This window comes from Babylonia areolata, chromosome 7 (genome assembly GCF_041734735.1).
Source record: "Babylonia areolata isolate BAREFJ2019XMU chromosome 7, ASM4173473v1, whole genome shotgun sequence".
Classification (NCBI taxonomy): Eukaryota; Metazoa; Mollusca; class Gastropoda; order Neogastropoda; family Buccinidae; genus Babylonia; species Babylonia areolata.
Window position 1 is genome coordinate 54,917,405 of NC_134882.1, and position 13,595 is coordinate 54,930,999.

A 13,595-nucleotide genomic window follows, 5' to 3' on the forward strand; every position below is an offset into this window, starting at 1 on the left:
TGTGTGTGTGTGTGTGTGTGTGTGTGTGTGTGTGTGTGTGTGTGTGTGTGTGTGTGTGTGTGTTTTATCGGCCTGTGGCTGGCTCCCACCCAGAGTTGATTGTGCTATGAGTTCAAGATTGAGCTCAAGTTTCAGACCACTCAGTCGAGTATCATGCACTTCGCGAATGCGTCTTCGGGAGTGATACACAAATTTCCTGACGAGGTCACCACCGAAGTGACTCAGCAGTGCAGGGTCTCCTCTGGTGTGTGGCCTCCTGGCGACCTAACATCGGTGGTTCTCTGCGGACTGCCGACGCTGGAACTGTGACGGACGAACTCGGGTGTGGCCGTGTATGGGGGAATCTAAATGAGCGGCGTGGGAGTAATGCCACTGAAACGGTGCCGATGATGGGGCAGCAAAAAAAAAAAAATAATAATAATAATAATAATACGGAAAAAATAAAAAATAAAAATAAAATAAAATAAAAATAAACAAATATTAAAAAAAAAATCCTGACGAGGCTGTTGGTGATTGTATCTCTCGGTCCTGGTCGACGCAAGGATATCTTATGAAAGGAAACGTAGAGACTTGTCATGTGGGCAACATTCTTAGAAGGGACCCCCAGATGCTACTTAAGAGCAGCATCGTTTTGCTTTACTTTGCATTGTGCTACGTTAGATTAACCCTCCTACGGCAGTCTGGGACGGCATAGAACAATAGCTAAAAGAGTCTCAAGATTCTTACTTTATCAGAAACCAACCCTCGATCTATCTCTATTCCTGTTTATCCGATTTTCACCATCAAATTCTGCACAGAAAGCCTTCCAAACAAGGAAATCAGGCTGGAGAGAAATGCACATGCATATATAATATAGTAACACAATAACCTGTTTGTTTCAATACTGCTTGTTCGTTGTGATTATTTTTTTTAATTAATCAAGCCGATTTGCGTCAGTGCGTTCCCTGTTTTGTCTGAAGAGATACATGATTTTAAAATTTGGGTTTGTTTCCCTAATGATGTGTGTCTGTCCGTCTGCCTGTAGAGCGCTTGACAATACAAGCTGGGCTGTGCAGCTAATGGCATAAAAATGTGTACATTGATTCCTCTTTTTTTTTAATTCAGCCTCTTGTGCGTTGGCGCGTACATAAACGTCAATGCTGAATGTGTGTGTGTGTGTGTGTGTGTGTGTGTGTGTGTGTGTGTGTGTGTGTGTGTGTGTGTGTGCGTGCGTGCGTGTGTTTTTTTATGTGTGTGTGTGATTATGTGTGGGGGTGTGGGGGGTATGCGTGCGTGCGTGAGTTCGTGTGTGTGTGTGTGTGCGTGTGCGTGTGTGTTTGTTTGTGTGTGTGTGTGTGCGTGTGCGTGTGTGTGTGCGTGTGCGTGTGTGCGTGTGCTTGCGTGCGTGTAATTTTTGCGTGTATGCTTGTGTGCGTACGTGTGTGTGTGTGTGTATGTGTGTGTGTGCATGTGTTTATGCATGTGTGTATGTGTGTGTGTGTGTGTGTGTGTGTGTGTGTGTGTGTGTGTGTGTGAGTGTGTATGCATGTGCACGCACCTGCGCATATTCTTGCGTGCCTTTAATACACGGGGGAAAATGAATATAATGTAATTGTGTGTCTGTATGCGTGTGTGCATGTGTATGTATGTGTGCATGTTTGTGTGCGTTCGTGCGTGTGCGCGAGTGTATGTGTGTGTACATGTGTGTGTTTGTGTTTGGTGTGTGTGTGTGTGTGTGTGTGTGTGTGTGTGTGTGTGTGTGTGTGTGTGTGTGTGTGTGTGTGTGTGTGTGATTACAGGCCTCCATGTAATTGTTATTGACTGGGAGACGGATAAATTATCCAAGAAATCCCTGGGGTGTCTTGGTCTGTCGCGGTTATTCTGACGGACCGGATCTTTCCGCCTGTTTCTTTCTAAGTCCACCGAGGCCACTTTTACCATGCACCCATGACATTGTTGTGAATTCAATAGAATACTGAGAAGCAAGGATGCCTTTGACTGACAAAAGTGTATGGGCTAATGTATCTTATTTCGGTTATCTCAAGACGTTGTGTTTTGATTTGGAGATTTGAGAGCATGTATCTAATATACCTATTTGTTAATTTTTATCAGTTTCGTGCTGGTAATCATTCTTCATTTAATTAAAAGACCTGGTTGTATTTAATTAAAAGACCTGGTTGTAATTTGGCGTTTCACTGTCTCCGTCATCCACAAATGGACCTTGTCTTGAGGACTGTAGATATCTAGGCTACTCTGTATGTGTGTGTCTGTCTTTCTGTGTGAAAGTGTGTGTCTGTATGTGTCTGGACAGCTGTGTGTGTTTGTTTGTGTGAAAATGTGTGTCTGTGCATGTGTGTGTGTGTGTGTGTGTGTTTGTGTGTGTGTGTGGGGGGGGGGGAGTGCGCGCTTACTGTTACTAACACGTGCCCATGTGTGTATTTGTGCAAAAGAGCTTGCGCACCCATGTTTGTGAGACAGCACTCTCGTGTATGTGTACGCGCGCAATTGTAGTAAGCGTGTGCGCGCGCGCCCGTGCAAGTTTGTGCGGTTGTTTATGTGTGTGGGCAAGCACACACGGTGGCAGATGAATGCCCCTGTGCGCATGCGTGTGGGCACATGTCTCAAAATAGTTCTGCCATACAAAACGATTCGAAGTCGAATCCAAGAAAAGAGCTAAGTCTATTACTCCCCTGACAACTACTCACCCCCACCACCCATCCACCCACTAAAAAAACAACAAAAAAACAACAAAAAGCAAACCCACCAACCAACCAACCAAACAAGCAAGCAAGCAAGCAAACAAACAAACAAACAAAAATCACAAAAAAGCAGTAGCAGCTCAGACATCTGCAACAGATCGCTAAAACATGTTTTTGACAGACGTCCTTCGACATAAGTTGCTTCTCTAGCTCAGACTACAATTACTAGAGTGGCGACCAGGACCCTTTCCACCCCCGTTTCAATGGCAGCCATACACGGAGTGCGAAACACGAAACACAGACTGTCGACAGTCGCGAGGAAGGAAATCGGTGCTGTCCCAAGACCATCAGTTCCACCGAGTTTGAAACCCCCGGGGAGAAAGTTTCCACGACCTTTGGAAATCCCGCTCATAAGCGGGCCCCCAAATGAACCATTCACCGGGTGTCCTTTGGCCACAGTCAGTCAGTCTCCGCCACCTTTCCTAGAGACGTTGTCCCTCAGCTTAGTAAAGATTGTCTGATGACGGGAACGTTGCAGAGCTGAGTTTGACAACCTATTGCCTGACGAGATGGTCTGATGACGAGAACGTTGTACAGCTGAGTTTGACAACCTATTGCTTGACGAGATGGTCTGATGACGAGAACGTTGTACAGCTGAGTTTGACAACCTATTGCTTGACGAGATGGTCTGATGACGGGAACGTTGTAGAGCTGAGTTTGACAACCTATTGCCTGACGAGATGGTCTGATGACGAGAACGTTGTACAGCTGAGTTTGACAACCTATTGCTTGACGAGATGGTCTGATGACGAGAACGTTGTACAGCTGAGTTTGACAACCTATTGCTTGACGAGATGGTCTGATGACGAGAACGTTGTACAGCTGAGTTTGACAACCTATTGCTTGACGAGATGGTCTGATGACGAGAACGTTGTACAGCTGAGTTTGACAACCTATTGCTTGACGAGATGGTCTGATGACGAGAACGTTGTACAGCTGAGTTTGACAACCTATTGCTTGACGAGATGGTCTGATGATGAGAACGTTGGAGAGCTGAGTTTGACAACCTATTGACCGACGTCCTTAAAAGTCAAATTGTTCAGGGCTTATGGCTTGTTTTGGTGAAGGTTGTGGTGTTTGATGGGGTGAGTCCTGGATGTCTGACCAGGTGTGAGGGGGGAGGGGGAGGGGGGTGGAGGGGTCCATCTTGGGGAGTCCAGGCTATGTGCAGTAGGGGTGAAGTTCTGGCTGGCAACCCGGAGAGAAATCCTGGGACGACAACACCTGTGTTCTTATCAATTGTTTTTGCTCAGTGGTCACGTCCTGTCCAAAGAACGCAGGCACGTGTCTCATCGTGATGAAAAGGAGGCCGGACACGTGACTGCTTTTGGTGCACAAAGCTGGATACGCCCCTCGCTGGTCAATGACTGTCCCAGTTCCACTTCAAGTGAGTGCCATTTAGATTGTGGATGGTTAATCACAGGAGGTCATCGGGCGTATTAAATTTCCAGGCTGGATACCACTTGCCCAGGGCAGAAAGGCGGGCTTGATAACTTTCTGAGACTTTTCTGTAATATCGATGGAGCAATGCTGAAAGAGAAACAGTCTCTGAACCGGGGGGTTTGTTGAGTTATAAAAGACCTGTTACCGAACGTCCTTAAAGTCGCATTGTTTTGTGGTTAGGTCTTGGTTTGGAGCGGGGCTAGTTGTTCGGAGAGGGCCGGAGGATTAGGGGGGGGGGAGGGTGAGTCCTAAATCCATGGTGAATTCCATATACCCTGGAACATTCTTAACTCTGAGGAAACTAATTAGCGCTGCAAAGATCGCTTCATGCGACCTGGTCCTGCTCAGTTCCCGTTGTGAGCCTTTTGAAATGTGCACTGCAGCCACCCAGTCAGATTTGTGCTTTATCGTATGGTTGTTCAACTTGGCAGGTAACCTATTACGTGTTTTGGATTCAAGGGGAAAATAAGTGTGTGTGTGTGTGTGTGTGTGTGTGTGTGTGTGTGTGTGTGTGTGTGCGTGCGCGCGCGCGCGTGGAACACTCTCTGATAAACTTATGTCCTCTCTCTCTCTCTCTCTCTCTCTCACACACACACACACACACACACACACACACACACACACACTCTCTCTCTCTCTCTCTCTCTCTCTCTCTCTCTTGTTTAAATTTAGAGGAATTGTAACTACTTAATTAATATACTGTACTTCAATGCAGCGTTTCTGTAATTGTGTGTTTCGATATGTGGCTGATATAATGCGTGTTTTGGTTGACATGATGCATGTTGTTCATCTACCCCCTCATGAGGGGCCGAGGCCTTTCAGTGAATAAACCATCTGAATCTGAATCTCTGTCTCTCTGCCTTTCTCTCAATTTCTCTCACTCTCTGTTGATTAATTCATTCATTCTTTGTATGTGTCACTCTCCGTCTTTTCTGTTTCTTTGTCTGTCTGTCTCTGTCTCTGTCTTTTTCTCAGTCTGCCTCTGTCTGTCTGTCTGTCTTTCTCTGTCTGTCTGTCTCTGTCTGTCTGTCTGTCTCTTTCTACCTCCCATTTTCTCTCTTTCCACTTACAGTGAGTTTTGGGGTTTATTTTTGTAGCATGTTTTCGATTTCGTCATGCTCAACAATTATATGATCACATACACACACGTATGTGCGCATACATACGTATGTGCGCATGTGCCTGTGTTTTGTGTGTGCATACTAATACACAAGCCTCAGAAAACTTCTCGGCATAAAGTGGCAAGAGAAGATCCCTGACACAGAGGTGCTCACTCGTGCAAACTTGCCCAGCATCTACACCATCTTGATGCAGGCCCAGCTGCGCTGGGCAGGCCATGTAGTTCGCATGTCAGACCACCGGCTCCCCAAGAAACTGCTGTACGGCGAACTCCAACATGGCAAGCGCTCCCATGGAGGCCAAAAGAAGCGCTTCAAAGACACTCTGAAAGCTTCTCTGAAGGCCTTCAACATCAGCCACGACACATGGGAGCTGAATGCAATGGACAGACCAAAGTGGCGTTCAGCTGTCCACAAAGGCGCCAAATCCTGTGAGGCCAACAGAATCGCTGCATCAGAGCAACGCAGACAGACCAGGAAAAGCAGTGCCAGCAAGTCCCCGACAGCCGCCACCATCCCCTGTCCACACTGCGGCAGAACCTTCCGGGCGCGGATTGGCCTGACCAGTCATCTGCGCACCCACAGAGCCCAACCCACCCACCCCCAGGATGACTAGATGGTCCTCGTCGATCCCGACGGACGAACCACACTATTACACACTAATACACGAATGCATGTCTGTAAAGATGAATGAATGTACACCCTCATGCATGTATAGGAATCTATGCATTCGTGCGTTTGTACGTGTATGTGGACGCGGTATACGATTTTGCTTCCTCAACAAATCGACATATTTTTACTTGAATCCTAGTAGCTGCTTTTCATTTTAAAAGAATGCGGTAAGAACAAGGTAGGCGACTTGAGTTGTTCAGCTGTGTGCACTGGCCCTGTGAGAGACACCAGATGCTTGAAGTCGTTGATAAGGACGTGATCCAAAGACTCACGATCTTCACTGAAGCTGCCTATTACCGTAATATACATTAAAAGATAAAACTGACTTTGCTGTTCACACACACACGCACACACACACACACACATAAACGCACGCACACACACACATGCACAAACACACACACACACACACATACACGCACGCACACACACACACATATGCACAAACACACACACACACACACACACACATGCACGCACGCACACACACACACACACACACACACACACACACACACACACACACACACACACACACACACACACACACACACCACACACTTTTTTTTCCCCAAACACACACAGACTTAGGAACCTTGTAGAGTCCTTGTCACATAATTGTGTTTGAACTGCATAGGGAAAATGCAAGGAATATTTTCACATTCCGTATTCATTTGTTACTTATTGGTTATTATAAATGACAGCACAGTTACAGCGTGAAATAGACGATTTCTGGAATCGATATGTGATTGTATTAATATTCAAGATACATAACATATTGCAGAAATTATAGAATTTTTTCCTAGGAGAATTTCCACGAATTCAAAGCCTCCTTCAGTAAGTAGTAGTAGTAGTAGTAGCGTGTGTGTGTGTGTGTGTGTGTGTGTGTGTGTGTGTGTGTGTGTGTGTGTGTGTGTGTGTAGTTTGTTAATCACATTTTGGTGTGTGTACATAACACTGATGCAGTGTGTTATGTAAACAATAGTGTTTCTGTGAAGCACCTGGAGCAGATTTCTGGATAGTGTGCTGTAAAAGTATCCATAAGGAGTAGTAGCAGCAGCAGTAGCAGTAGCAGCAGTAGTAGTAGTAGCAGCAGCAGCAGCAGCAGTAGTAGTATTAGTATAGGTTTGCGTCCTTCCGGCTGACGGCGTTGAGGTCTAAGTGTACAGGCCTTGGGTCTTTGTTCAGTGAATGTTACTTTGTTCGAATTGGTAAACCCTGTGTGGATGGAAGGTCAGTCTAGTGTTCCAAGGGATGGGGGGAGTGGGGGGGGGATGTGAGGGAGGGAGGGGGAAGGGATGGGACGTAATCAATAGACCATCGTACCTGCGGGTAATGTGCCTGAGGCAAGGCAAACTGCCCGGGTAATGTGCCTGAGGCAAGGCAAACTGCCCGGGTAATGTGCCTGAGGCAAGGCAAACTGCCCGGGTAATGTGTCTGAGGCAAGGCAAACTGCCCTGTAATGTGTCTGAGGCAAGGCAAACTGCCCTGTAATGTGTCTGAGGCAAGGCAAACTGCCCTGTAATGTGTCTGAGGCAAGGCAAACTGCCCGGGTAATGTGTCTGAGGCAAGGCAAACTGCCCGGGTAATGTGTCTGAGGCAAGGCAAACTGCCCGGGTAATGTGTCTGAGGCAAGGCAAACTGCCCTGTAATGTGCCTGAGGCAAGGCAAACTGCCCTGTAATGTGTCTGAGGCAAGGCAAACTGCCCTGTAATGTGTCTGAGGCAAGGCAAACTGCCCGGGTAATGTGCCTGAGGCAAGGCAAACTGCCCGAGGGTAAGCAGTATCCGGTAATCAGGAACACAGGAGCCTCCCCGCGGGTCTACAAACCCGAAGGCAGCTTACCCTTACTACCTGTTGCCTTCTTGTTCTTCGCTGCCTTCTTGTTCTCGTTCTTCCAAGGGAAGGGGAAGGGATACAGTCCTGAATGTTCTTTGCATTCCGGGGGATGGCGGGGGTGGGGTTGAGGTGGTGTGGGACGGACCCTGACTTTCTGAAGAGAGGTGAAGTCCTGGCTGTTCTTCTGGTGTTCTGAGGGGTGGGGTAAGGGGGGGGGACGGGGATGGGCGGGGAGGTAGGGTGGGTCATGAAATTTCAAGTAGTGTGCATAACTTTCTAATATAATGGACAAAGGCAATCATTGATTAGTTCAGTGCTTAAAGTCTACATACATGTCAATAACAGAACAGCCTGTGTCGCAAGCAACAAGAAAAGATGGGGAAAATTTGATATTGAAATACATAGTCTTCATGACTTACCTTACAGGTCACACTTATCTATGTTAATTGATTGTTACCTAATATCGACTGATTGTGCGTCTTAGTCGGAACTTTACGGTAAGGTCACGTTTTCAGTTTTCAGATGATGGTCTTAGAGCCCTGCTGAGTGTGTCCATAATCTGAGAGAAGCTGCTCGTGGGCAAACACGGAAAGGATGTCGCGGTATCTGACAGGTAACTTCCTCTTGCCCTGTCTTGCATCTTGCTCCTCGTCTTCTTGGTTTCCTTCTGGGTTTTGTTCTTGGTTTCCTTCTTGATGTTCGTTTCTCTCTTGCTCTTTGTTTCCTTCTTGATGTTCGTTTCTCACTTGTTCTTTGTTTCCTTCCTGTTGTTGTTCGTTTCTCTCTTGTTCTTTGTTTCCTTCCTGTTGTTGTTCGTTTCTCTCTTGTTCTTTGTTTCCTTCCTGTTGTTGTTCGTTTCTCTCTTGTTCTTTGTTTCCTTCCTGTTGTTGTTCGTTTCTCTCTTGTTCTTTGTTTCCTTCCTGTTGCTGTTCGTTTCTCACTTGTTCTTTGTTTCCTTCCTGTTGCTGTTCGTTTCTCACTTGTTCTTTGTTTCCTTCCTGTTGTTGTTCGTTTCTCTCTTGTTCTTTGTTTCCTTCTTGTTGCTGTTCGTTTCTCTCTTGTTCTTTGTTTCCTTCCTGTTGCTGTTCGTTTCTCTCTTGTTCTTTGTTTCCTTCCTGTTGTTGTTCGTTTCTCTCTTGTTCTTTGTTTCCTTCCTGTTGCTGTTCGTTTCTCACTTGTTCTTTGTTTCCTTCTTGGTGTTCGTTTCTCTCTTGTTCTTTGTTTCCTTCTTGATGTTCGTTTCTCTCTTGTTCTTTGTTTCCTTCTTGATGTTCGTTTCTCTCTTGTTCTTTGTTTCCTTCCTGTTGATGTTCGTTTCTCTCTTGTTCTTTGTCTCCTTCTTGTTGATGTTCGTTTCTCTCTTGTTCTTTGTTTCCTTCTTGATGTTCATTTCTCTCTTGTTCTTTGTTTCCTTCTTGTTGATGTTCGTTTCTCTCTTGTTCTTTGTCTCCTTCTTGTTGATGTTCGTTTCTCTCTTGTTCTTTGTTTCCTTCTTGATGTTCGTTTCTCTCTGTCTTTGTTCTTCTGTTGTTCTTCCTGTTGTTCTTGTCTCTCTTCGTTGTTCGTTTCCTGTCTTTGTTTCCTTCCTGTTGTTTCGTTTCTCTCTGTTCTTTGTCTCCTTCTTGTTGCTGTTGATTTCTCTCTTGTTCTTTGTCTCCTTCTTGTTGCTGTTCGTTTCTCTCTGTTCTTTGTTTCTTCTTGTGTTCGTTCTCTCTTGTTCTTTGTTCTCTGTTATTCTCTCTTTGTTCTTTGTTTCCTTCTTGCTGTTCGTTTCTCTCTTGTTCTTTGTTTCCTTCTGTTGTTCGTTTCTCTCTTGTTCTTTGTTTCCTTCTTGTTGTTCGTTTCTCTCTTGTTCTTTGTTTCCTTCTTGTTGTCGTTTCTCTCTTGTTCTTTGTTTCCTTCTTGTTGTTCGTTTCTCTCTTGTTCTTTGTCTCCTTCTTGTTGATGTTCGTTTCTCTCTTGTTCTTTGTTTCCTTCTTGATGTTCGTTTCTCTCTTGTTCTTTGTTTCCTTCCTGTTGTTCGTTTCTCTCTTGTTCTTTGTCTCCTTCTTGTTGTTCGTTTCTCTCTTGTTCTTTGTTTCCTTCCTGTTGTTGTTCGTTTCTCTCTTGTTCTTTGTCTCCTTCTTGTTGCTGTTAATTTCTCTCTTGTTCTTTGTCTCCTTCTTGTTGCTGTTCGTTTCTCTCTTGTTCTTTGTTTCTTTCTTGTTGTTCGTTTCTCTCTTGTTCTTTGTTTCCTTCTTGTTCATTTCTCTCTTTTTCTTTGTTTCCTTCTTGCTGTTCGTTTCTCTCTTGTTCTTTGTTTCCTTCTTGTTGTTCGTTTCTCTCTTGTTCTTTGTTTCCTTCTTGTTGTTCGTTTCTCTCTTGTTCTTTGTTTCCTTCTTGTTGTTCGTTTCTCTCTTGTTCTTTGTTTCCTTCTTGTTGTTCGTTTCTCTCTTGTTCTTTGTTTCCTTCTTGTTGTTCGTTTCTCTCTTGTTCTTTGTTTCCTTCTTGTTGTTGTTCGTTTCTCTCTTGTTCTTTGTCTCCTTCTTGATGTTCGTTTCTCTCTTGTTCTTTGTTTCCTTCTTAATGTTCGTTTCTCTCTTGTTCTTTGTTTCCTTCTTGTTGCTGTTCGTTTCTCTCTTGTTCTTTGTTTCCTTCTTGCTGTTCGTTTCTCACTTGTTCTTTGTTTCCTTCTTGCTGTTCGTTTCTCTCTTGTTCTTTGTTTCCTTCTTGCTGTTCGTTTCTCTCTTGTTCTTTGTTTCCTTCTTGCTGTTCGTTTCTCTCTTGTTCTTTGTTTCCTTCTTGCTGTTCGTTTCTCTCTTGTTCTTTGTTTCCTTCTTGCTGTTCGTTTCTCTCTTGTTCTTTGTTTCCTTCTTGATGTTGTTCGTTTCTCTCTTGTTCTTTGTTTCCTTCTTCTTGTTCTTTGTTATCTCTTGTTCTTTGTTTCCTTCTTGTTGTTCTCTGTTTCTTTGTTTCTCTCTTGTTCTTTGTTCCTTCTTGTTCTTTGTTCCTTCTTGTTCTTTGTTTCTTTCATGTTCTTGTTTCCATTGTGTCGTTGTTCTTCGCTTCCCTTTTTGTCTTTGTCTCCCTTCTTTTTTCTTTGTTTTCTGCTTGCTCTTCGTTATCGCCGTTTTTTTTTTCATGTTGTTCTTTGCCTCCTTGTTTTTATGGTTCTGGTTCTTGATCTGGTTCTGATTCTGGTTCTGGTTCTGGTTCTGGTTCTTGATCTGGTTCTGGTTCTGGTTGTTGGTGTTGTTCTTTTCTTCTTCTTCTTGTTCTTCTTCTTCTGTACGTTTACTTCTTTTCTTTTCCGTTTTCTTCTTGTTCATCTTATTCTTCGTTTTCGTCTGGTTCATTTCTTCATGTTCCTGTTCCTCTTGCTCCTTTTCCTCTCCCTTCCCCCTTGTTCACCTTGTTCACCTTGTTCCTCTTCCTTCCCCCTTGTTCACCTTGTTCGTCCCTTTTCCTCTTCCTTTCACCTTGTTCACCTTGTTCACCTTGTTCGTCCCTTTTCCTCTTCCTTCCCCCTTGTTCACCTTGTTCACCTTGTTCGTCCCTTTTCCTCTTGTTCACCTTGTTCACCTTGTTCGTCCCTTTTCCTCTTCCTTCCCCCTTGTTCACCTTGTTCGTCCCTTTTCCTCTTGTTCACCTTGTTCACCTTGTTCGTCCCTTTCCCCTTCCTTTCCCCTTGTTCACCTTGTTCGTCCCTTTTCCTCTTGTTCACCTTGTTCACCTTGTTCGTCCCTTTCCCCTTCCTTTCCCCTTGTTCACCTTGTTCGTCCCTTTTCCCCTTGTTCACCTTGTTCACCTTGTTCGTCCCTTTTCCTCTTGTTCACCTTGTTCACCTTGTTCGTCCCTTTTCCTCTTGTTCACCTTGTTCACCTTGTTCGTCCCTTTTCCTCTTGTTCACCTTGTTCGTCCCTTTTCCTCTTGTTCACCTTGTTCGTCCCTTTTCCTCTTGTTCACCTTGTTCACCTTGTTCGTCCCTTTCCCCTTCCTTTCCCCTTGTTCACCTTGTTCGTCCCTTTTCCTCTTGTTCACCTTGTTCGTCCCTTGTTCACCTTGTTCACCTTGTTCGTCCCTTTTCCCCTTGTTCACCTTGTTCGTCCCTTTTCCTCTTGTTCACCTTGTTCGTCCCTTTTCCTCTTGTTCACCTTGTTCGTCCCTTTTCCTCTTGTTCACCTTGTTCACCTTGTTCGTCCCTTTTCCTCTTGTTCACCTTGTTCACCTTGTTCGTCCCTTTTCCCCTTGTTCACCTTGTTCACCTTGTTCGTCCCTTTTCCTCTTGTTCACCTTGTTCACCTTGTTCACCTTGTTCGTCCCTTTTCCTCTTGTTCACCTTGTTCACCTTGTTCACCTTGTTCGTCCCTTTTCCCCTTGTTCACCTTGTTCACCTTGTTCACCTTGTTCACCTTGTTCGTCCCTTTTCCTCTTGTTCACCTTGTTCGTCCCTTTTCCTCTTGTTCACCTTGTTCGTCCCTTTTCCTCTTGTTCACCTTGTTCACCTTGTTCGTCCCTTTTCCTCTTGTTCACCTTGTTCACCTTGTTCACCTTGTTCGTCCCTTTTCCCTTGTTCACCTTGTTCACCTTGTTCGTCCCTTTTCCTCTTGTTCACCTTGTTCGTCCCTTTTCCTCTTGTTCACCTTGTTCACCTTGTTCACCTTGTTCGTCCCTTTTCCTCTTGTTCACCTTGTTCACCTTGTTCGTCCCTTTTCCCCTTGTTCACCTTGTTCGTCCCTTTTCCTCTTGTTCTTTGCTTTTCTTCCTGTTCCTCTTCACCTTCCTGAAATGGTCCCTTGCGATGGAGTAGGCTATAGCAAAATGATTTCATTTCTTTGATTCTTCTATTCCTTCTCTTCATCTTCCTCCTCCTCCGCCTCTTCCAAACATGCATTTAAAAGTATAATGTCACATGTACTGTTAATTGTAGACGTACAGTTAAAATTGTTATGAAACATTATACTGTTGATTGTAGACGTACAAAAGTATTGTGTCACATATACTGTTTGTTAATTGTAGACATACAGTGAAAAGTACTATAACACATATACTGTTGGTTGTAGACATACAGTTAAACGTATTCCGTCACGCATACTGTTAATCGTAGACATGTAGTTAAAAGTATCATGTCACACATACTGTTAATTGTAAACATGCAGTTAAAAGTGCTATGTCACATATTCTGTTTGTTAATTGTAGACATACAGTGAAAAGTATTATTCCACGCATACTGTTAATCGTAGACATGTAATTAAAAGTGTTATGTCACACATCTGTTAATTGTAGACATGTAATTAAAAGTGTTATGTCACACATCTGTTAATTGTAGACATGCAGTTAAAAGTATAATGTCACACACACACACTGTTTATTGTAGATATGCGGTTGAAAGTGTTATTTCACATATACCGTTGATTGTAAACATGCAGCTAAAATTATTATGCCACATACACTGTTGATTTTAGACATGCAGTTTAAAGTATTATGCCACATATATTGTCGATTGTAGACAAACAGTTAAAACATATTGTGTCACATACACTGTTGATTGTGTACATGCTGTTAAAAGTGGTATCCCACATATACTGTTAATTGTACACATGCAGTTGAAAGTGCTATGCCACACACAATGTTGATTGTAGACATGCAGTTTATTAATTTTCACTTCTGAATGTTATCATGTTCAAACAAATAGATACACAAGTAGGAGACGAGGGGAGTGGTATGTTGAGTTGAAAGGGAAATTGGATATGTGGAGGGTGAGAACTGAAATTGGATATGTGGAGGGTGAGAACTGAAACTGGAT

The 13,595-nt window shown here is 44.1% G+C and overlaps 1 protein-coding gene across 1 annotated transcript in view; it reads left to right on the top strand.

The window, feature by feature from the left end:
* Window positions 1–8,332: 8,332 nt before the first annotated feature.
* The window catches only part of LOC143284322 (uncharacterized), a 20,870-nt gene continuing 15,607 nt past the window's right edge, over window positions 8,333–13,595 (top strand). The window contains exon 1 of the mRNA XM_076591028.1: window positions 8,333–8,423. Coding sequence (XP_076447143.1) covers window positions 8,405–8,423 — 19 coding nt within the window. The 5' untranslated portion in view covers window positions 8,333–8,404. The remainder of the gene's footprint in view (window positions 8,424–13,595) is intronic.